This window comes from Cnephaeus nilssonii, assembly GCF_951640355.1.
Source record: "Cnephaeus nilssonii genome assembly, chromosome: 2".
Lineage (NCBI taxonomy): Eukaryota > Metazoa > Chordata > Mammalia > Chiroptera > Vespertilionidae > Cnephaeus > Cnephaeus nilssonii.
The window spans coordinates 49,963,872-49,988,774 of NC_137073.1; the positions used below are offsets into that span (position 1 = coordinate 49,963,872).

At 41.4% G+C, this 24,903-nt stretch overlaps 1 protein-coding gene across 1 annotated transcript in view; it reads left to right on the forward strand.

The window, feature by feature from the left end:
* Positions 1 to 24,903, forward strand: part of EPB41L4A (erythrocyte membrane protein band 4.1 like 4A) — a 216,400-nt gene that overhangs the window by 171,852 nt on the left and 19,645 nt on the right. Inside the window, exons 13-17 of the mRNA XM_079790305.1 lie at positions 7,104 to 7,194; positions 9,628 to 9,711; positions 10,720 to 10,833; positions 17,519 to 17,566; positions 18,515 to 18,592. Coding sequence (XP_079646431.1) covers positions 7,104 to 7,194; positions 9,628 to 9,711; positions 10,720 to 10,833; positions 17,519 to 17,566; positions 18,515 to 18,592 — 415 coding nt within the window. The remainder of the gene's footprint in view (positions 1 to 7,103; positions 7,195 to 9,627; positions 9,712 to 10,719; positions 10,834 to 17,518; positions 17,567 to 18,514; positions 18,593 to 24,903) is intronic.

Consider the following 24,903-nt stretch of genomic DNA (forward strand, 5'->3'; position numbering starts at 1 on the left):
GTGAGCAGATGCCTTCCCAGCCTCAGAAGTGCCTTTCTTGTTTTTGAACCTGGCATTCTGACCCCCAGGGGAGGGTGTCTGTGACCACCTGCCCCTCAGTGTGTGCCTCTGCAGCGCAGGTGGGGGGACAGAGGACCAAGTGCCTTTGTTTTCACCTGACTTACACTCCCAAGTTGATCATTTTGGTCATGAGGAAAGCAGAGGGATCCAGGGGAGTGCTGGGTCAGGGAAGAAGAAACTGGAAGCAGACCAGCCAGGGGAGGGTTGTTCATGCATAGACAGATTTTCCCAGCATCTTTCTCATCCACACCCATTCTTTATAATCTACCCTCCAGCTTTTTAGCAGAATGCCTTATTTGATCTTGTACTTGACATGTAGCAAAACCAGTGTCTTAAAGGTCTGTGTACTTGTGGTAAAGAGGTAACCGTGCTGAAATACCACCCTTGAGATTTTGAAGGCAGAAACTCTAAAGCGAAGCAGGGGGTCTGGCTCTCTTTAAGATGAGTGGGCCGATGTCAGGCATTTGAACTTTAAAGAAAGATGTTGGATTCAGAAACACCTCTATTTTTCAAATTGTGCGTTTGGAAATTCAATTTGGTTTACCTAAATTAATAAGTGTTCTGCCAAGTATAAACCCTTTTCATGATGATAGGAAAAAAAAAAATATATATATATATATATATATATATATATATATGTGTGTGTGTGTGTGTGTGTGTGTGTGTGTGTGTGTAAGGTTTTCTTGATCATTTTACTTTTGATCATAATTTGTGGTGTTAGAAAAATATTTGTTTAAATTTGCTAATTTGCCATACCATATGCCATTTTTTTCTATAATACTCAGTCTAAAGTCAGTTGAAACCAAGGCAAAGTGACTTTGTACTGTCAGTGTGAGAAATAGAGATAAAATATATTTCCATTTATTAGCTCATTCTTAATTCATGAATATCAGATTTCTTCTGAGAAGTTGTACTGGGTTAGATAACATCAAATCAGATTGGCTTAACTGAAACATAACCATCTGTTTTATTGGGAATCGCTGTAATTGTCCTGGCTGTTTGTTATTTGTTTCAAGCATCAGATATAGAGGGTTTGGTGTTTTTTTTTGTTTGTTTGTTTGTTTGTTTTCTTCTTAAGTTTAAAGAAGAGAAGATATGTGATTAAGTAAGATAAAATTTACAAATGTATCATATTACAGAGTTCTTAAAACGAAATTATTTATAATCTTGCTTTCCTTATTGGCTACTTGTTCTTTTCCCCATGTAACAAAATAAGGCATTCTTACTTGCAAATATAAATTTATTTAATTTAAATGTCACATATTTATCCTCCATGTCCACTTTGTAAATTAAAATCAGTGGCAGCATTTATATAACATCAAAGATTTAATTTAGGTTGACAGGTGTCAAATTGGGCTATACATTTTGTGAGACTTATAACTACATAAATGCAAAGTGGTTTTATAATTGAAAATCCATGTATATTCATCACTAAATCTTGACATCACAGAGATGACTTTTGAGAACTGCCCCAGATCAAGCAGCTAATAGACCCTGGGAGAGTTGATCTGTTCCTGACAGCTCCTCTTCCTGACCCGAAGGCCAGAGTCAAATGTGAGCAGGGCCAAACCGCACAAAAGCCTGGGAGTGGTCCGACGCACACGGGCTGGAAGCATTTGCATTTAAGGTGTAAAAAAATGAACAAACGAGATCATGGAACATTGGACATTGGCGTTGCAATGTCTTTGCAACTGTAGGGAATTGTGTGGGCCCCTATTAAGCTGTGGTGATAACAGTCCAGAGTCAAAAATGATCACAGTTCATGAGCTAGATTTGCCTCCTTAATTAACTATAACAGTCCCCTGATAAATGTATTCTTCCCAATGTGAGCAGCCTCTTGAAATGAAGTCCTTTGTGTTTTTAATGTGAACAATATATAAAATGAATCGGATGCTCCTGACTAATTCTAAATGGCCTTGCTACAGTTACTATTTCATTTTATCTAAAATAAAATACAGATTTTCTAAGGAGCTTTGATAATAGTATGTCAATAACTGATCTTTGTTATAGACCATCTGTGACTGCATTCACAAGAGCAGTGCGCTACAGCACAAGGCCGCACTGAAAGCTCCGAGAAGTAGCCCATCCTGCAGGGTGGGGCACATGTCCTCTTGTCCTGCGTGTCTTCTTGTCCTGCATTTCCCATGCTACCACCTTCAGGTTTTTGGTTTTTTTCCCTCATCTTTTGACACTTTTTTTTTGGATCAACTTTATTTTTATTTATTTATTTTTTTAAACAGGTCTTAAGTTTTATTTTATTTTTTTTAATTAAATCTTTATTGTTCAGATTATTACAGGTGTTCCTCTTTTTTTCCCCCCATAGTTCCCCTCCACCTGATTCCCCCCCCCACCCCATGCCCTTACCCCCCCCCCACTGTCCTCATCCATAGGTGTAAGATTTTTGTCCAATCTCTTCCCGCACCCCTCACACCCCCGTCCCTCTGAGAATTGTCAGTCCACTCCCTTTCTATGTCCCTGATTCTATTATATTCATCAGTCCATTCTGTTCATCAGATTTTTTATTCACTTGATTTTTGGATTCACTTGTTGGTAGGTATGTATTTGTTGTCATTTTGTTGTTCATAATTTTTATCTTTACCTTTTTCTTCTTCCTCTTCTTAAAGAATACCCTTCAGCATTTCATATAATCCTGGTTTGGTGGTGATGAACTCCTTTAGCTTTTTCTTGTCTGTGAAGCTCTTTATCTGACCTTCAATTCTGAATGATAGCTTTGCTGGGTAGAGTAATCTTGGTTGTAGGTTCTTGCTCTTCATCACTTTGAATATTTCTTGCCACTCCCTTCTGGCCTGCATAGTTTCTGTTGAGAAATCAGCTGACAGTCATATGGGTACTCCCTTGTAGGTAACTAACTGTTTTTCTCTTGCTGCTTGTAAGATTCTCTCTTTGTCTTTTGGCCTTGGCATTTTAATTATGATGTGTCTTGGTGTGGTCCTCTTTGGATTCCTTTTGTTTGGGGTTCTGTGCGCTTCCTGGACTTGTCTTTTTTTTTTTTTACCAGGTAGGGAAAGTTTTCGGTCATTATTTCTTCTAATAGGTTTTCAATATTTTGCTCTCTCTCTTCTTCTGGCACCCCAAAAATTCGGATGTTGGTACACTTAAAGTTGTCCCAGAGGCTCCTTACACTATCTTCATATTTTTGGATTCTTTTTTCTTTTTGTTTTTCTGGTTGGGTGTTTTTTGTTTCCCTCATATTTCAGATCTTTGGTTTGATTCTTAGGGTCCTTTGATCTACAGTTGAGTTTCTGTATATTCTTTATTTCAGACAGTGTATGCTTAATTTCTGACTGGTCCTTTTCCATTTTTTTGGCATTCTCATTAAGGTCCTTGAAGGTCTCACTAAGCTCCTTGGGGGTCTCATCAAGATTCTCGGTGTTTTTTAGAAGTTTCTTGAGTAACCTTATAAATGTGGTTTTGAACTCTATGTCCAGTAGTTTGCTTTCCTCCATTTCTTTCATTCATGACATGTTTCTTTGTCTCCGCATTTTGGCTGCTTCCCTGTGTTGATGGAGTGGCTTTGTGTGGTAGGTGACCTATAGGGGCCAGTGGCTCAGCCTCCCCAATCACCTGAAGTAGGCGCTCTTGGTGCACCCCTTTGTGGGCTGAGTGCAAAGTCCTGGTGTAGTTAAGCCTTGATTGCTGTTGGTACACTGGGAGGAATTGACCTCCAGGCCAATTGGCTGTGAGGGCCCGCTGTCACTATAATGGAAGAACTAATGTGCTGGAGACACGCTTATGGTGCAGGACTTGTTTCAGTGGGGCTTTGGTGCTCACTGAGTCTGCCTCTTGAATGTGTCACTTATGACACTTTTTAAACTTAACATACTTACCCTGAAGTTTTCCCTTCTAGTGGAAAAAATAGCAGAAACAGAAAAAAACCCTTTACAATAATGGACCTTCATTGAAAACCTACTACTGTGCTGTCAGTCATGGGGAGAGGGCACAGTGGTGTGTCCTTCATTTTATTGTGACTTTGAGGCCTTATAAAATACATAAGTCTGCCCGAACTGGTTTGGCTCAGTGGATAGAGCATTGGCCTGCGGACTGGAGGGTCCCAGGTTCGATTCCGGTCAAGGGCATGTACCTTGGTTGTGGGCACATCCCAAGTAGGAGGTGTGCAGGAGGCAGCTGATCGATGTTTCTCTCTCATCGATGTTTCTAACTCTCTATCCCCTTCCTCTCTGTAAAAAAATCAATAAAAAAAAAAACATAAGTCATGGGGATGTAACGTACAGCATGGTGACCATAGTTACCAATACTGTATTGCATATTTGAAAGTTGTTAAGAAAGCAGATCTTAAAAGTTCTCATCACAAGAAAAAAAATTGAAATTATGTGTGGTGACGGATGTTAACCAGACGTGATCATTTCACAGTGTATACAAATATGGAAACCTTATGTTGTTAACATAATGTTATATGTGAACTGTACCTCAATGAAAAGGTTTTGAAGCCTTATTAACTTTTATTAAAAATTTAAAAAGTAATAATTTTATTGTCTGTTATACATATTTTATGAAATGAATACATAATGCTTTCTGCTTCTAGATATTTTAGATAGAAACTGACTCTTTGACTTTATCTAAAAGAAGGAGTTGCCCCAAAGGAAGTGGTTTGTGTAGTGTAGGAAAATTGCCTCGTTGTATTTCTGGAGGTGGGGTGTGGTTAAGTAGCCATTCACTTTATAATAGTTTATTAAACTGTTCATATATGTGTGATACATTCTTTTCAGTGGTCAGTTATAATTTACAATGAAAAAGGAATGGGGAAAAAGATTGCCTCAGCCTCAAAATATCTCCTGGAATAGCCTAAATTCCATTGTTATTAGTTATTTTACTTACTACGTGGCTTCTCCTTTTCCTCTTTGAAATGTAACTAGTCTGTGGTCAATAATGCATGAAGACATGAGCCCTTTAGTGTTTAGGGCTTGTCAGATCACGTCTTCTCTGTAGCCCAAGAATCTGAGCTAATGTGGAAGGGATGGTTCTGGAGGTGGTATGATGAGGGGAGAAAATGTTGGCAATGGATGTCAGCAAAATGGAAAGTCAGTGAACTTAAACAATGCATAACCTATATTTCCCACCCTTTCATATTCCAGTAACCAACACATAACCTAGCCTTACTGAATTGCTTAGCTCTCTTTTTAAATGGTAGTATAGGGGAAATCTCACTAATTTAACTTAATTAGGAAGGTGATTAAAATACAGTGTTAACCGACATGGTTAGCATTAGAATAAAGGAATCGAGAAAAAAGCAAGCGAGTGCAAAGGGTTAAGAGTATAGTTATTACTTTTAAATGCACCTTTAGTAATGTAAGTATTACCTAATTAAGGCTTTTAAAGAACCCTATACCCATGAATAGAAAAGAATAATTTTTAGTTTGCATCTGCCTATTATATGAATGGATACTTCATAAATGCTCCCAGTAAGTTATTGCTTAAAAATAGCGTTCCCTCTGTAAATCTGTTTTCCTCGTAAGGCTTTTAAAACCCAGGGTTGTCCATTTCACAGAGTTGTAGAGTAGGGGAATACGAATAAACAGATTTGTTATTAGTAGTCCACTGTTTTCAATATAAAAGAGCCATGCCTTAGGTTGTATTACTGACAATAGCTTACCTCGTTTATGCTGTGCATGTGAGAATTATGACTGTTGTGTGAGTAAAATAGTCCTGACAGTCGAATAGTTTATTTTGAAGAAGCCTACTGCTTGTGAGTGTCTGAGAGAGCCTGTGTGTGTCACACACTCCCTCCAGAAATTATTTTGGAAAACTATCCATCTGGTGTTTTATCTTAAAAATTATGATTTGGATATTGTGAATAACCAAGATTTGGTTTCTTTAAGAAAAATATATGCACACATTTAGTTTGAATTTTTCTCTATTTAAAAATATTCCTCAGTTGTTTTTGTCTACCTGTTTATTAATTTTTGGAAGATTTGGATGGGAGAGGTGAAAGTGATTATGCTACCTTAGATTACATGAATAAAGAGATGTGAAGTGCGTAGAATAGCACGTAGTACATGCTCAATAAATATTAGCCCTTATTAGCATTACAAATTCATCTCATGGCTCGAAAACCACTTGTGGCTGGTGGTGATGACACTTACTATCGAACTGTGGTTGTCCCCCTACAAGATGCCTCTCTGAGGTGGACACACCTGTGTGGCACAGAGTTTCCTGAGCAAGGACTCGGGCACCCCTTCACTGGTTTCCCCTGCACCACCCCAGTGAGGTGCATGTCACTGCAGGCTTATCAGCCTCTGTTCTGAGAATGGGATCCAGACTTCCTAATGGGCTTAGCCCTTTCACTTAGCTCCATTTGAATCCTGATTTCCATCACATCTGCTGGGGGCTCCCTCTGCTGGCCCACCTAGCATATATGCAAATTCGTGGAGTAGCAGCTTTTACAAAGTTAGTTTTAGGCTTCTAGGGACATTTGCACAAACATATTTGAAAACATTTTTGTGTGTGAGTGTGTGTGAGCGAGTGATACAGATCACATCAATATTACTCTCTTTTTTTGCCATTTGTATAATGAGTTGGGATATTTTCATATTTTCATTTTAAAAATGTGTTGTTTGCTTTGTTTTAGAATGGCAGCTATCATGGCATGCCAACAAATGTAACTTCTTTACAACGTAGTCATCAATTTTTACTTTATATATTTCAAGGTATAGCATTAAGGATCTTAGAATCTTATTTTTAACAATCGAAAGCAAAGACTTTCTCATGATGTAGGGAGTTAACTCTTTAAGTGGCAAAAGGTCCCATTTTAGAAAGGTGTCAGAGCCTAGACCCCATAGGACGTGGTTATGTTGAGGATTGAGGATTGGTTTTGTTTGCATCCAGAAAATAGCACCTCAGATTTATTGTTTGACTCATTATTTATTTGGAATTGTAATTTATCTGTACAATGTGCCATGACAGCCCTAAAATTGCATTTTAAAGTAACTCTTTTGCTTCTTTGTGTTTTCCTGATCACTTTGTCCTCCTCCCTCCCGTCTTTTCTTCTTCTTCTTTGCTCCTAGGATCAAACAGCGTAAACCGGGTAACTGCAAACACGGAAAATGGAGAAAATGAAGGAACAACTAAAATTATTGCACCTTCACCAATAAAAAGGTCAGTCAATTAACCGAAGGAACGTAACACTGTATACTGTCACGGAGATGAATTTTCCTGAGAGCAAGGTGACGAATCTCTTCACTTTGGTAATTCAGTAGTACTGTCGATCAAAATAGTCTGGGGCCAAAGAATATTTTAAAATGCCAGCGAATTATGCCACATCAGGACCTGCCTGCCTCGTTTGAAGGAAACACCCTGCTGTCACAGCATGCTGCTCTCAGAGGGAATCGGGGTTGGCGTTCTCGGCAGCAGAGTGAAAAGTCCATGTGATTTTTTAAATGGCGTGATGTGATGGACTAACTCAGACGGACCTGTGAAATAAAGTGGATGATATTCATGTTTAATGTACTGTGTTCATTACGGCGGCGCACTGAGCTGTGGCCCCGGGAAGCGGGCTTATAGCATTTAGAGGCGCGGGGCTTCAGAAGGCAGTGATTGCATATGTATGAAGAGTGGTCATGGCCCTCGCGTCCATTTTCCCAGCAGCATTTCCCAGTGGAAAAACCTTGTCTTGCTATGTTACATGGACTGTTCCCCTGAAAGATCAGCCTTGTTCTCTAACACACAATTTCAGTGTCCTTTTTTCCTATCTCCAGTGGTGTTCAGGGAACAGCGTTTTAGACGTACACTGAGCAGCGTTCAGCCCCTCGCTTTCTCTCTGGAGACAGCTGCCCACACATCTTGGAGAGGTCCAAGCTGTCAGAAACGCGTGACCTGGAAAGACTTCTGAGGTCACCTGCTCCGTCTTTGTTAGTAAATAAGGGGGTCTTCATTCAGCTGGATTGTGACTGCTTGGAGAAATACTGTTTATAATTTCTCAGCAAAATAATTCCAAGATAGGAGGATTCTCAGAGTTGCACTGTTTTTCCCAGGGTTTTGATTTCATTTCCGTTTGTTTAGTTTCAGAGCACTCCCTACAGATTCTCGCTTTGGAATGACAAGTTCTTTGCCCTTGCAGACACTTTAGTTCACTGTGCTTCCCTTAATCAGCCTCACAGCTGTGGACAGAGGCAGCTTAATCTGTATGTACAGGGTGTGCTGTGGGAAGTCTAACAGAAGATCAGTAATCTTCCATGAAATTCAGATCCCAAGCTTTTTAGAATGTATAGAAGCAGTTCAGTCCCCTTTGTAATTGCATTCCTGCCAAAGACTGATACCTAAAGGGCTGCCAGAATTTTCCCACTCAAGCTTTAGATGAGAAATAGCTTAGGGAGTGAATGTAGTTAATTCACCACCCAGGATGTCATTGTTCTTTAACTTCCGCCTACTCTCCCAATTCCCCCTTCATCTCGCTACTCCCTTTCTCAATCTCCCTTGTCTCATCTCGCCTTTTCTCCTGACTTATTAAACACGCGTGTATTCCACTGTTGTATTAAACATCTAGCATATTTATTACTTTGCCTTATTTCAAAAGGAAGCTTTTACTTTGGAAATTTGATCTTCCAAAGGTTTTTAACCTTTCCCAAAAGAACACATTCTTCGTATATAAAACCTACTTACTACCTACTAATACTATGAGTGATGTGCTTTCGTCAAATATATTTTTAGATTTATATTCCTGCGTGATTATAATGTCCTAGGGTACAAGTTTATTTTCACTTTTTGAAATGACCTTGTCAGTTTTCTCCTTTTTCTTGGCTGTTATAAAGAACCCTGCTATGACCATGTTTGAAGACAGTATGTAGAGGATTCCTCAGAGAGCCAGGGTTAAAGTGCATGAGTTCAGTAGCTGTCTCTCTTTTGGAAGCTGAGACTCCCGGGAAGTGAGAGGAGGCACTGCCCCCTCCCCCACCGGTGATGGTGACGAAGGCTTCTAAGAAGTCCTTTCCTGGTGTCTCCCCTGTGTTTCTAAAACAATTTGTTGGGATGGAATAACAACTCAGATATATTTACATTCTTAGGGCAGAAAGATGATACTCGGTCAGGAAATAGCATTGGAAGTCATTCTGATTTGGAAGGATGATGCCAAGGAAGGCGGAAGCTGAGGGCAGGGAAAGGTCAGTGGGGGCAGCCTGAACCTGCTCAGAGCCGACTGCCCTGCACAGATTCAGACCCACACCCAGAGCCAGGGGTCTCTGACCACCTCCGAAGAGAGGGAGCCAGCCACCCCAGCCTGGATGCCCGTGCTCCCTGTCCTGCAGGTGGACTCTCTTGAAAGTTTCTTAACAATGGAGGGCCTGGCTCCTGTTCGCTTAAAGCAGTAAAACCAGAAAGAAAAAGAGGGGGAAAGACGCAAAAGTACTTGCTGCAGACACGTATTTTTTTAGGCAGCCACTTCCTATTCTTTTTGGAATGAGTCATGGGTATAAATAAACACACATTTTTAAACACTCGTTGAATAATTTTACTGAAGAAATAGTATGTGAGTTACCTTCCTTTTATTTTCTAGTTACTTTGTTTTTCATACTTCTTTTTATTTTTAAATTAAAGCTTTAAGAAAGCAAAGAATGAAAATAGCCCTGATATCCAAAGAAGCAAACCTCATGCGCCGTGGGAAGAAAATGGCCCCCAGAGGTAAGGGGATCTTTGTTTTTCTCAAGGAGGACAGTAGGGAAGGGGTCAGCAGTTGCCTCTATCACATAATAGAACCCACCTGCTTTGTGGCGGGTCAGGACTAGCTCTGGACCAGGCAGTCAGATTCCTACATCAGCGTGACCAGCAACTTCTGAAACAGAGATCAACAGGATGTGTCCCAACGTGGAACTCTCTCCTGGAAAGACAGAGAGGAAACTAGTGTCTATTAAGAAACTCGTTGGAAGGTCATCATGACGGTTTAGAGTGAGATGATGTATTTCGGAAAGCTCTAAATGAAATGTATTAATGATACTTCCTCCAATTGCATAGTTCTTGTAAAAACTTGAGTTGAAAACTGTAGCTGATGAATAGTGATTCTAGAAGACCTTCATTCCTAAAGATATATATTTAGTTTCTTTTGTTCGTAACTATCAAAGCAGCGACGTACTTGCATTATAACTTCCTGGACCCATCGTGACAGTGGGTTTGGGTGTGACCACCCAGGGGTTCAAATCCTAGTTCTGCACTTTCCAGCTACGTTACTTGGGCTACTGAAGGAAACATTCTGTATTTCTCTTATTTTTTTGGTAAATGGGCCTAATAATTGTACTTCAGTGCTTAGGGTTAATATGACTATTCGCTAAGATAATGAGTACAAAGTTTTGAGCTCGGTCAGCGCCTGGCAGGTGGCAGGCTCATCATAAATGCAATTCATTGTTGTAATTATTTCTGTCCTTTGTGTCTGTTCATTTCTCACTGTTGGAGGCCACCAGGAAAAATCCATTCCTGCAAAATAATGACCTATACGATTTGTTTTACCAGATTGTACCCCTCTTTTCTGTCAATATATCTTGTCAGCAAAAAGATCATTTGCTCATGATCTAGTATTCCCTTGCAAGTGCCAACTGTGCGGTCATGACCACCCCCTAGGACCACTGGGGTATGGGGTTAGGGTGTTTGCTCCTCCAGGGCCTCCAGGGATTATCGACCACTCCTCTCTCACCCTAGTGGACTCTACAACTCTCCCCATGACCGCACGAAGTCCCCAAAGTTTCCCTGCGCACGCCGCCGGAACCCCTCCTGTGGGAGCGACAACGATTCTGTGCAGCCAACAAGGAGAAGGTAGGCTGAGCACAGCCCCTGATTTAATTTTTTGGTCCCAGGCACGTTTTTATCACAGGGTATTCTCATGATATCAAGACTGTTTGTCTCCCCAAGTTAGCAGAAAGCCTATATTTTCTGAGATAAATAAAATAGGCCAGGGTCCTGGAGCATTTCTCTTAAACAGCCAGAGTTTCAGAGCATAATTTCAAAAATATTAACAGGAACTAGCTTTCTGAATTGTACTTAAGACTGATAAGTTAAAAAATACATGTATGATATACTTTAATAATACATATTATACAGTATGTGTAATAAATTATGTAACATGTTATGTCAATGACATATATTAGTACATAAAAGACATTAAATGTTTCAGCCTGAGAAGACAACATTACGTTATAGATTAATCGCAACTGAGGCTGTGTCCTCTGCTCTCAGGCTGATGTTGTTGTATAAATGTGAGTAAAACTCCTTTCAAAGCGCAGAGAAAATGCACTGTGTTGCCCAGCAGGTTAGACTGTTTGGGTGGTTATATGTACATGTGTGTACTATTTAATTTTTTATAAACGTCCATATCTAGACGTGTGGGACTCTCTTTGCACAGCAGGGGTGGGCAGTGGGGCAGGTCCAAGAGAGGAAGACTTAAGAAATGACTCACCGGGGAAATCCACTTCATTCCTTCGTGATGGGGCTGTGTTTTGCCCTGGGTCTGAGTGACTTTTATAATTATGAGAAATTCAGGTCACCGTCTCAGATAACCATCAACATTCCTTTTATATACATGGTGGGTCTGGAAAGCAGAGGCCCTTGTGTCTTCTCAGCCCTGTTTATACTTACCTGTTGGTCCATCCCTGTCTCATCTTCTACTTCTGCCAGTTTTCCAGACTGTATTCCCCAGCTTTCTCCAACCAGGTCCAACTTCACTGAAATCCTTTGATGGTTAAGCTGAGAAAGGTCTATATCACCCTCACCTAGTCGGGCTGAAAAGGAGGAGAGAAATCATGACCATTAGATAGAATAATGGAATAATAGTTGGCATTCATCATGTTCTAAGTCCTGAGCAGTTTGCTTGCTGTATATTAGCTCATTTTATCTTTGTAATAACTATTCAGAAATGGGCCTTTGTGTCATTCAGTCACGAGGCATTTTTAGCAGAGAGGGATTAACGCAGGGAATTTTGGTGCACAAATATGAGTAGGATTAAAGGAACGAAAAGGCAGAGACATGGCACAGCTCTGAGGTCTGGATGCTGTCCTGTCCCTGGGCTGGAGGAATAGAAGGAGACAAGGAGGTGTTACCCAGAGATGCAGAGCTGCTTCTGCCTTTGAGCTGGCTCCCAGGAGCCTGTGCTGGCTGCTGGCATTGCTGGCTGCCGCTGTCGGAGGTGCCACCACCGTAGCTGATGCTGTGGAACCCCACTTCTCAGGAGTGCATGAGTGGGTGCCACAGGTACTGCCAGAAGCACGATTGCCTCCCCTTTTCCCCTGCCTTCCAATCTCACCTGAGTGTCTCTAAGTGGAACCCTGCTGGCAAAGGAGTCCAGGAAAATGCAATTGTCAGCCGTCTAGTGTTGGCACTACAGGGAAGATTATAGATGGGTTGGGATGGGGCTGAGTACCAGTGGACAGGACCTGGCCCAGCATTATCATCTCACTTCTACAGAGAAGAAAACTGGCTCTGGGAGATGGCAGGAACTGTCCTTTGTAACACAGCTGGGATTTGGATCCAGGGCTGTACATCTGGAAAAGGCCAGGATATTGGACCATCATTTCAGTAAGGCAGGAGGAAAGATTTTCTGCCCTCCTTCCCTACCAAGGATTGGTTCAATTCAGACAACTAAAAAACGTGGCAACACCCCTGGGAAATACTTTTAAAATGCATTTATGTATATATGTGTGCTGAGGGATGTGGGTAGTGGGTTTCACTGAATATATTAAGAATTTGCGCCGAAACCGGTTTGGCTCAGTGGATGGAGCGTCGGCCTGCGGACTGAAGGGTCCCAGGTTCGATTCCGGTCAAGGGCGTGTACCTTGGTTGCGGGCACATCCCCAGTGGGGGGTGTGCAGGAGGCAGCTGATCGATGTTTCTCTCTCATCGATGTTTCTGACTCTCTATCCCTCTCTCTTCCTCTCTGTAAAAAATCAATAAAATATATTTAAAAAAGAGAAAGGAAAAAAAAAAGAATTTTGCATCATCTGATTATTGTTAGATAAGTTTTTACAGTGTTTCATTCCTAATTATTAGTGTACTTTGTCATTTCCTACATAAAAGAATTGCACATGTTGAGCAAATGGCCATTTTGATTTTAATATATCCAAAAATGAACTTAATCAAGTTTTGCTAAAATGCACCAAACTTTACATTTCTTTTCAAACTAAATGCTTGAAATAGTTTGGAGCATATACATTCTCAAATCCAGACTAATGACTCTGTGCTGAGATACATTTTCTGTTGGTTTCCAGTGAAACACAGAGAAGCAATTGTGGTGTGTGGTTACAAGACTCTTTCATAGGCACCATCCGTGCGAAAGACCATTGGGATTTGGTCTGAGCACCATAAAGCCTTCTGTCTGGTTCTGTGTCACCTAAAACTTATTCAGCATGTTGTGTTTGGAGGAGACCAGCCATTGCTTCGTGTCAGCATGACTGAGCCAAAGCTCATTCTTTGTTGTGTTGTGGTTTTTTTTTCCCCCACTATAAATGCCCTTTAAATGTCCCTGTCCTTGTTAGTCTTGTTTTATCTTCACATATATTTACCTTGCCCCTGGGCACAAATCCCTACAGACATGGATTAACTCTGACATTTAAAACCGAGATTTGTCATCAGCATGGAAGAATCTCAAGGACTTAAATTTAATAATAGGAAATTCTCTTTTGTAATGGATACCAGGATAACATGTTTTGCAGAAGATATCACAATTTCACATTTTGCCAGTCATTTGTCATTAGATGAGTACAGCTGTCAAATTCTGGCAGAGTCTAGAACATTGGTCTCAGCCTTTTTGGGTGATAGAACTCTGAGAATCTGATGAAATGTTGGACTCATTCCCTAGGGGGAAAGACTGTATTATTGAATACACATACAAACGTCTTTATAATTGTCAAGGTTCATGGAGACCCTAATGCCTGTGTGTTTAAACATTCCTATTTTAGAAAAAGAAACCCAGCATGCTTTCTGACAGTACAATTTATTTTTACCCCCATTCATCTTTATACTAAAAAATGTCTAGAGTACCTGCTTTATGCCAGGCACTGTATTAAACAGCATTAGAGAAAGTCTCTGACCTTTGGGAGTTTGTCGTTTGTTAGGGAAGAAACAGACAAATTACAAATACATGTGCAGTTATGACTGTTATATGTTCTTCAGGGGGGAGTTATGCTTAGGGAAATTTAAAAACTTTTTTATTGAAAAATGCATATAGAAAAGTACACGTGTTCTAAGAATAGCTGCTTGATAAACATTTGCCATCCAAACACATGTGTAACCAGCACTAATAGGGGAGGTTTTGCTGCGTTGTTGAGTTTAAGAGGTTGGAAGGGTTCCTGAGGCTGGATGCTGGAGCTGGGATCAGATAAAAGCAAACAAAGAGGAAGAGGCGCTGGTATGTGCTGAGGCCTTGGGAGAGAAGGGAGAGGGGAGCATTCATGAAAAGGATAAAGGCCAGTGTTGCTCAAGCATTGAGGGTGAACAGAAAAGTGCTAGAAATGAGCCTGGAGAGAAAGGTGGGGCCACACCTCATCAGACACCTGAGCTTTGTTGAGGATTTTGGTCATTAGACCAGTAGTTTTCAGAAAGGATGATAACAAGATCATATTTGTGTTGTGTAAAGGTGGCCCTTACTGTTCTGTGGAAAAGAGGTGGGAGGGAATAGCTGTGGAAACAGAGAGGCCAGGCAGCAGGCTATCATATGAGTCCTGGCCAAAGAGAATGGGAGCATGAGCCAGCCTGGTGATGTGGAGACAAGAAAGTTGGTGGTTTCGAACCCATCCAGAGGTAGAATCAGTAGTGCTGGCAGGATCAGCATGAGGGTGAAGGAGCGAAAGATGTCAAGAATGAAGACCAGGCTTGTGCAGTTTCATGGATTAAAGCGTGATGCACTGAAATAAGAACCACCAGGACATTGCATGCTGAAAGGGACAACTTTTTGGGTTTGGGTATGTGGAATTTGCGGTTCCTTTGAGAAGTCCAATTGCAGGATTCATATGGATTGTTGGATGTAAGTCAGGAGTTGGGTTAGTTGTCTTGACTAAAATATAAATTTCTTAAAAATGTTAATTGAAATACGAAATACAGAGGAGGCTGTCTAGATAGATAGTATAGATAGAATGCAGAGACCAAGCCAATGACAGACCTGTGAGAAACTCCAACATTTACTTGGCGTAGTTGAAGAGGAGTATTAACTTGGTAAAAGACACATAGAATTTGTGGCCACAGGAAAAATCAAGAGAGTGAAAGTCTGCTTACTAAATGGCTCCCTTCTCTCTTCATTCCCAGAATGCTAGAAGCCAGGCTTATGTCTTCCAGGCATGAGATTACAGAATCTCACTGTAAGAAAGGACAGATACAAGAGAAAAGATCTGCAGATAGAAACTTCCCAAGGATTTTCCAAGGAAATGGTTGAGACTACCCACATTACTTTGTTCCACATGACAGTGAAGCCACCGGTTAGCATGCTCTCCACCCAGAGGTTTAGTGCACAATGCCTGAGAGAGTCATTATCACCTAGCATTTGAGGATAATTTCTGTTTGGAAAGACAGAGACTGAAACAATTAAGAGTTGTGTGTGTGTGTGTGTGTGGCGGGGGGGGGGGGGGGGGGGGGGGCGGGGGGGAGGGCAGGGGCACCCATAGGAAATAGAGTCAATATAAGAAACAGAAAGTTTTTTGTGAAAGTGTAATTGTTATCTTTGGAAAATGAAAACTGATATCTAAAGGAAAGAGTGCATAAGAGTTCTTAGACTTTAATGTGACAGACTTTTTAAAATAATCAATAGAAGGTTTAGAAGATAAAGTTAAGGAAATCTCCCCCAGAGTTCCAGAGTAGAGAAAAAACAAAGCATAGATCTGTAAATAAAGATAAAAAAACTATCCAACCTGGATATCAAACATTTGACTAATGAAGTTTCTAGGGCAAAACCTTAAGAAATTCAGAAGAGGAAAGTATTAAAGAAGTAGTACAAGAAAGTATTTCAGAACTGAATTATCTTTATGGAGGACCTGCTGAGTATTTGATATAATAGATTGAAAAATTAGATCCATACCAAGATCCATTATCATAAAATTTTAAAACATTATAGATTTAGAGAGAAATTTTAACACTTGGGAGTAGGGGAGGAATATGGAAGAGAAAAGAAAAGTCCATGCATAAATGGTGACAAATAAGAATTCTGGTCTTGGGCTGCTTAACAGCAATATCAGAAAAAAGAGAATGAAGCATCACCTTCAAAATGCTGAAGGAAGATTATTTTCAATTTAGGGTTTTTTGCACTGTGATCAGGGCAGATATAGCTCTTGAATGCTTTGCAGAAACAGAGAGCACTTAGATCAGAGAATGGTGGTACCATTGCTGGGCCGTGTTGTGGATCCACTTGAGGTTTATGAACATGGATTTGTAGTGTAACTAATATGCTCTTTTGTGTAACTCTCTCCAGCACTGTTCAGCCAGCTGTTGTGGTGTAGTCCAGAGAACCTGGATAGTTGGTTGGGGTCTTGCCAAAAAGACTGAACAGAAAACAGAAAGTTGGAGGAAGTTTTCAGTATTGGTATGCATGTTATTGAGATGATAGAAATCTAAGCTGAGTCAGAGAGAGAATGAAGCAGTGAAGAGCTGATGGATAGTCACACAGTCAATAGGCAAATAATCCTACTGAGGTCAAAGAAAGGTAGAATGGAAGTAGTTGAATGAGCAGTAATAACAGTTAACATTCATTGAGTGCACACATTGGGCTAGATCCTACTCTATACACTTTAAATGTATTAATTTATTTTATCCTAATAACAACCCTTTGTGGGAAGTTTTGTTAAAAGGGAGGCACTAAGTAGAGAAATAATTTAAATCAAAATTCATCAGTGAAGGAGATGGGATTCATACTCAGGTTGTCTGGCTCCAGAGTCCTCACATTTTAACCAGGATACCCCATCGAAGCTGTTTGAAAGTAAATAGAAGTGGTAAAGGGGAGGGGGGGGAGGAGGGAGGGTGAGGGGAGGGGATTGTGGTCTGAGAGCAGTGATTAGAGGTGATTACAGAGGATAAAGTCCAAGTGTGACCAGGATGTGGGTGCTGAGTTATTGTGAAGAGATTATTAGAGAAAAGGTCAAGGGGACTTGGAAGCCAGGGTGTTGGGAAGGGCATCCAGGAGAGAGCGGATGTCAGATGATGGCAGAATTTGGCTTGGTGGATTGCAGACCTTGAAACTTCAGACTAACTGCATCACTGGATGAATGGAATTTAACAGACATGTTGTGCAGACATTTTTATTTGCAGACTATTTACAGCCCCCACTAGGTTGTTGGTTTCTTGAAGCCAATGGGTAGTCTATTTCTGGGACCTATTGTAGGGATGGACATATATGTGTGATTCAAATGTTTGATAATGAATGAATATATAGCATATACATTAAGCGAAGTGAAACTCATTTTGATGTGCTTTCCTTAGTCAATTGATAAATTTCTATTTAATGTCTTCATTTATTTGTTTTCCATAGGAAAGCCCATAACAGTGGTGAAGACTCAGATCTAAAGCAAAGGAGGAGGTAAACAAGCAAACAAACAACAACAACAAAAATGAAATGGGAAGGAGGGTCCGGGAGAGGGAGGAAGGATCAGCAGATTAGCAGAGCTCAGAACTGAGGCCAGAGGGGGGACTTTCTTGTTTGTTTTATTAGTGGCTGCTTTAAGAGTGCTGTAAATGCGTTCTTTAACTTTAAGTGGGTGTCAGCTGGTTCTCGGTCTTCCATTCTGTAGCACCCTTAGCAATTTCTCTTGTTTCTGCTCCTCAGAGGAGCTGTATCTCAGAGGAGCTGTCTCAGTTATCTGCTGCGACGTTAAAACCATTCCAAAACTTGGTGTATTTAAAGCAACAACAGTCACCGATACCTCTTTTATAATTCTGTTGAGTGAACAGGAAGTTTTTCTAGTTAGCTTTGCTAGTCTCAGACGAAGCTGCAGTTGGATGGTGGCTGAGGTTGGGTTATTTCTGTCTGGTGCCTGGCAGAATGGCGGGGGGCCTGGGGCCTCTCTCCAGGGACTCTGGTGGCTGGGAGGAATCAGGAGCTACCAGCCCTGTTAAGGGCTAGTCCTGGAACTGTCCGCGTTTCCCTTCCTCCTCATTCTGTTGGTAAAATCAGCCCCAGGACGAGCACCAATTCAAGGGGAGAGGAAATAAACTCTACCTCTCTCGATGAAGGGTGGAGGTTTGGTTTATCACGGGCTTATAGCTTTATGTCAGATTTCTGTTGCAAGTGCTTGGTTTTTTGGTCCTTTCTGGGAGCATAGTGACATTCGCCTTAATCTAATCACACTTCTTTAGACTCATTCAGATGTCTGACTGAGTTGAGACACTGACCGGGGGAGGGATGCTACTTACGTTTGGGTTAGTAATTTTATTATGGAATTAATTCCGAAGAACCAACAGGAACCTTTCTAAAATTTTCCATTTGTCTTAAATGTGGGTTTTTCATTTGCTCTTATTTTGTCTTCAGGTCCCGCTCACGCTGTAACACAAGCAGTGGTAGTGAATCAGAAAATTCTAATAGAGAACACCGGAAAAAGAGAAACAGGTAATGCTGGAATATCATAGCTGACTGGAACTGCGAAAGCAGAGGCTGCTGTTGGTGGTAAAAGCTGGGTGTCCTATGCATTTTTAAGCCGACTGTCTCCCCTGTGTTTAAGAAGTGATCTGGCACTATTTTGAAGCCGTCTTTTAGGAAACCTCAGCACTTTGAACTGAGTTTCTTACCTTTACTAGTATAATAAGATAATTAAACAATTTGACAGTGAGGTTCCTTCTTGTTAATTAAAAACAAAGGTGATCTATATTTAGGTACAACATGTAGTGAATTTGACTAAGGATAGTAAGAAATTTTACTGTGAGTAGAGGGGTTTCTCCCTGAAGTATTTTTTAATATATATATATATATATATATATATATATATATATATATATATATATATATATTTTAATTGATTTTAGAGAGCAAGGGAGAGGGAGAGAGAGATAGAAACATCAATGAGACAGGATAATTGATCGCCCTACACTGGGAATTGAGCCTGCAATCTGGGCATATGACCTGACCTAGAATCGAGCCGGTAACCTTTTTGGTTCATGGGTTGATGCTTAACCACTGAGCCATACTGGCTGGGTGTCCCTGAAGTATCTTTTAACATGATGTTACTATATTTTGCCCAACCAAAAATGAGGGATTCATTGTTGTATAGATTCCATAGTTTCAGCCTCATGTAGATGTACATACAAATATGTGTTTATATCAGGCACATACAATTAGATGGGGAAATGCAGTTTATTCATATCTTTAGGACTCATTTTTTAAGAGCTTCTTAATAACATCATTTGACATGTAACCAGCATTAGTGATGGCTTAATGCATTAATCAGTTCTCCCTGATTAATGATTATTTGAAAACAAGTGTTCTCATAGTGCCAGTTTGGGAGTGAGAGGGATTTGGTTGCTGCTGTACCAGTTGCTAACCCAGTGGTTCTCAACTGGGGACAATTTTGCCCTCCCCTCTGCTCCCTGAGGATATTTGGCCATGTTTTGAGACACTTTTAATTGTCATTGCTATAGACCAGGATACTGCTAAATACCCTACAATGTGCAGACTGCCCCCTACAACAAAGAAATATCTGGCCCCCAAAAATATATCAGTAGTGCTGCTGTTAGAAACCCACTCTCACCGGATGTGGAACTCTGGCCTGGTTGTTTTTGCTTTTCTGGGTTGTCTTTTTATCTTCTGTAAAATGAGGAAGTTGGACGAGATCATCTCCAAGGGCCTTCTTTAGTACTCAGAGCCCTTGTGCTTGGCACACACTGAATCAGCCTCCCTCTCCGACTACAAAGCCGTGCAACAATAGCCCAGACAGCATTGTGAGCGCAGACCATTTCCTTAGCGCTTTCTCTGTGGAGCCTTCTTGGGGGCCGGAATCACACTATACAGAGGTGAGATCTCAGTGTGTTATAACACTCTTCTCAAGGGAATGATCCAGTTTCTTCTTCTGTAAAAGCCCAGGTGTGGAGGGCAGCTCTCCCTGAGGTCCCCTCTTCCTGCTCTAAAATTCACAGTCTTCACAAACAACACAAAACAAAGCAAAATATCCCACCTTCTCCCCCACCACACACACACACACACACACACACACACACACACACACACACACCGTTGTACTTACTGATCAAGCCAGTATCTTAAATTTATTTCTCTTTTGCTTGGTATATTTTAAATTGTGCTCGTAGACGCTATAGTCTCAACTTCTCAGAAGGTGGCCTGTTTAAAAACAGTGTCTTTTGGGGCCAAAAGCACTCATGGTGACATTTGCTGTTCAAAGTGAAACACTATTGAAGGGTTGCCAGCAAATCCTTAAATAGCTCATTACTGATCTACTTGCTCTGGCTCCAGTATTCCTTGTAGGTGTTTTCTCCCTCAAGACTTTCTCTCCCACCCCACCTCACCCCATGCACAGCTTTCTAGGTTGGAATTCTTTGTATTGTGTAAGTAGTGTATTTTAGAATGGTGGTGGTCCTGAGTGTTTAAATGCGAATGTGCTTCGTAAGGCTGTTAATGAGAAATCATTCCAAACACACTGACACAGAGGCTTTCAGACTCATTTTACCTGCCGGAACATTGCCCCGGGGTTTCATAAGTTGCCTGTGTCTGTCAAAGATGAGCTCTAGAGTCTGGACCTCAGGGGCACAGGAAAAAAAAGTGGGCAGAGGAAGAAATACATCTTTCAGTTGCAGTCCCCACTCCTGCAAATTCTCGTGCAGCAGGTGACGGCGGGTGTGCAGGAGAAGCTGCAAGCACGGCTGCCTCCGGGGGCCACTTACACGTTATGCTGTGCGCCCACTAACCCTCTATCCCATTATTAGCCTTTTACATTTTGCCAGAGCCCACTCCTTCCACATCAGGATGCGTAGGTCTGAATATTCAAACTGCAGCCCTGCTGACGGTCCTAGTGGGTCTTCTGTCTGTGATGGAGGCTCCTCTCCTGACTTCCTGTTTGTGCAGAAGACTCTGTTTTGGGGGGAGGATATCTCTTCTACTTCATCCGCCCTTCCTTATCCCCGGAGCAGTGTGGCCCAGCCAGGCTCTCCACCGAGTCCTTTGTGCTTTTACCAAAGGACGCCGGTCACCCTAGAAGGGGGCAAACCGCCTCGAACGTGCTGATGTTCTGCTTCCCGCATCAAGGTCTCAAAATTCAGCCCTGTTGTACTCATGTGCACTCGTTAGGATTTTGAGTCTTATACCTAAGGTCAGCAGGGTCGGCCATCTGGTCTCTAGAGGTTGGAGTGCCTGGGCTGTGCTCTGGACTTGACCAGGGTGTATATTGAAGGAGAACCCAGGAGGTAGATTTACCAGAGGGAAACCTTTCACAAACCAGCTTTCCCTGAAAACACCTTGAGTTTAATAAAATGTCCTGCACATTCAAACAAACCAGCCTGCAAAACATGCTCCGTGCTATTGATGAGGATCAGCACCCTTTGAGCACTCACCAGGGAGAGTCTGTGGATGACCCGCTCATTAGCTCTGATGTGTGGCGAGGCTTTTAGGATTCTGAAGTGGGAGGTTTGGAGGGGGCGGAGGGGCAGCGACTTGAGGAGGAGTCTGGTGTTTTTTGCATAAGCATACAAGTGGAAGTAACTCTGGAGCTTGGTGAAGATGATGAGAGTAAAAGATGCCCTGGGTGGGTGGTTCAGGTGGTTGGAGCACCATCCCGTACATCAGAAAGGTGGCGGGTTCCATTCCCAGTCAGGGCACGTACCTAGGTTGTGGGTTCAATCCCTGGTTGGGGTGCATACGGGAGGCAACCCACTGATGTTTCTCTCTCACATCGATGTTTCTTTCTCCCTTTCTCTTAAAAAAAAAAAAAGTCAATTAAAAACATATCCTCGGGTGGGGATTTTAAAATAGAAGAATAAAAGAAATGAGAAGTCTGGAGTAAGAGCAGGACTAGAGTAAATTGGTAACAGGAGACCATTTGGACCTTCCCCTAATTTTATCCCGGGATATTTGCATGGCAAAGTCATTAGTTATGTATGTGAGGCTGTGTGTGGGCGCATGTGTGTACACACGGGTGCAGTAGAGCACAGAACAAAGAATCAGGGAGCCTGTGCTATAAATTTGACCCAGCTTTGAAGAACTCTGTGGCTAGGAGCTGGTTACCTTGCCCTCTGAATCTCAGTTTTCCCATATGCAAAGTGGAATGATACCTGTCCTGTCTACCTCACAAGAGGTTTGTAAACATCCCGGAGATAATAGAGGTGCTTTGAGAAGTAGGAAGTGCCCTGCACAGACAGGCACTGTAGGTGAGTGAGAGCAGTCAGCACCGCTCCCTGCTGTCTGAAGTCCCTGTTGTATCCGTAAGGCAGGGCCCAGCTCCCTTTAACAGAAAGGACGTCCGTGTTTCTAACATGAATTTTTCCTGCCACAAATGTTGTTAGTTTCTTCCTGCCCTTTAGATCTCTTTCAGAATCTGTATCTGAATAATGGATTAAGATGGTTCTAAATCTTTTAAATATGTTCCACAAGGTCTTTTGTATTATTTTCCTTAAAAAAAAAAAAAAAAAGGAAGAAGAAGAAACTGTCTTCTGCGGCACTGCAACTAACAGGCACGATGCATCTGAGTAGGGCATGATGTTGGTAGGATTTTGTAGAGGGGTTAAAAAAAGAACTTTATTGTTCCTGTGCCCGAAGGGGAAAAACAAACCAAAACGAAAACGTGTTTTGGATGATAGCAAGCTTAAACCAGTGGGGCATTTCTTCCAGATAGCCTGGAAAGAGGTAACTGTTTCCTTGCTAGCCTTCCCTCCTGCCCGGTTTCTGATTTAGGTAGAGGCTGCAGACCAGGTAGAAATTGTGGGCACGGAGAGAGCCGCTCACACATAGCCAATGGAAGCAGTGCTCGCCATGCTACAGATTGCAAGGGTTTCTGATTTCCACTCTAATAAGTCATTTCAAAATGTAGGCATTTGATGTGGATGAATTAGGGCTTCCAGAGCATAATCAAAGTTGACAAGAGATGACTGGAGGTGCAAAGCGGCAGCCGCTGAAGAATGACGTCTGATTACTGAGCGAGGGCAAAGCAGGTTGAAAAATTAGGAAAACAGAAGGAGAGCTTGAAAGAGACATTGCACCAAAAGGTATCCCATTTTGCAGGGAGAGCATAAGGAGTAAGTGGGAGAGACATAAGCATCTTTAAGAGCAAATAAGAATAATTTATTGATGATGGGGGAAAGTTGGGAAAAGCAAATGAATTTTTTGCTTGGTGGTCTTAAGGGAGTAGGTCGGCAGATGCCTGGAACCAACATAAATTTCCCTAGGGAAGAAAAACTGAAAATAAAAGAAAAAGAAGGTTCGTTTATGGCAGGTGATTCGAAAATGAGTGCAGTTGATGAGAAACACAAGGCTACAATCAGTTGGGACCCGCAGACTTAATATCAGCGATGGAGTGGCCATATGAAGCAGTTGTCTGGAAAGCCGTGCCATAGATGAAGAGTAGAGGTTTGTCTCAGTGTGTCTGACTGGTTTGACATAAAACACAGATAGAGAAAAATAGAGTTTAAAGCTAGACAGGATCTTCGCAATAATTAGGTAGATGAAAACCTGAGACCTGACCAAAGAAGTTAAGCAATTTGCCCAGATAATGGCAGAGCGGGGACCAGGCAGAGCGCTGTGTATTGCTCATATATTCTTAGAGCTTCATTATACATTCGCTTTGTGAGATTTCTCAGGTTCAGCATTAAATGTGGTCTTTATTTCAGTGAATGAGTAGTGAATTAGAACTGGTGTAAAGGATGGTCCTATTAGGAACAAAACCACCGGGTAAAGGTGGAGAGCAGAGTAAAGCCCATGAGAGTTTGTATAAGAATCCATTTCATGTGAAGAATTCTGCCGAAGAGGCAGAGCTATAATTGGGCAGACAGGAGAGAAGAGACTAGGAATAGTCATTATCTTCATTTTTGTTATCAAACGATTATATGGCATTTCATCTTCAAACCTTTTGCAGACTTTAATTAAGTGTCACATACACTTATAATCTAAATTGCATGCATCTCCGGAAGAGTAAGGTGTTGAAATTTGGTGAGACGTGGGGGAAAAATATTAGAATTCTTCTATCCTGAAATGCCATTGAAATTTGTTCTATTTTGAAGCAAACTCCTTCCTTATACATTAAAAAACAAAAGCCTTGTCATAAGGCTCCCTACCCCAACTATTAACTCTGTATAGTTTTAGATGAGAAACTAAGTATAATATGATAAATTTAGTTATTGCATCTAAGGATACAGGAAGGAAACAGCATTTTTGAGGTTCACTTTAAATGCAACATTTGAAATTTAGTATTTTCCCAGTGAAAATTATAATGGACTCTTTTCTCCCCCTTGACATTTAAAAATTTTTTATTTTTGTTGTTAAAAGTATTACAGGTATCCCCTGTTTTTTCCTCCCATTGACCCCTTCCCCTTGGTACGTTCATGACTGTCATGTAAGAGCACATTGTGACTTTTTAAAAGGTGCTGTTTTTCTTTTTTTTAAAAAAAATATTTTATTGATTTTTTACAGAGAGGAAGGGAGAGGGATAGAGATTTGGAAACATCGATGAGAGAGAAACATCGATCAGCTGCCTCCTGCACACCCCCTACTGGAGGTGTGCCCGCAACCAAGGTACATGCCCTTGACCGGAATCCAACCTGGGACCCTTGAGTCCGCAGGCTCTATCCACTGAGCCAAACCGGTTAGGGCAGGTACTGTTTTTCTTAATGTAAATCCCTACATCATAATTAAAATATAGCAGGAAAGCCCTGACTAGTGTGGCTCAGTTGGTTGGGGGTCGTCCCAGGCACTAAAAGGTTGCTAGT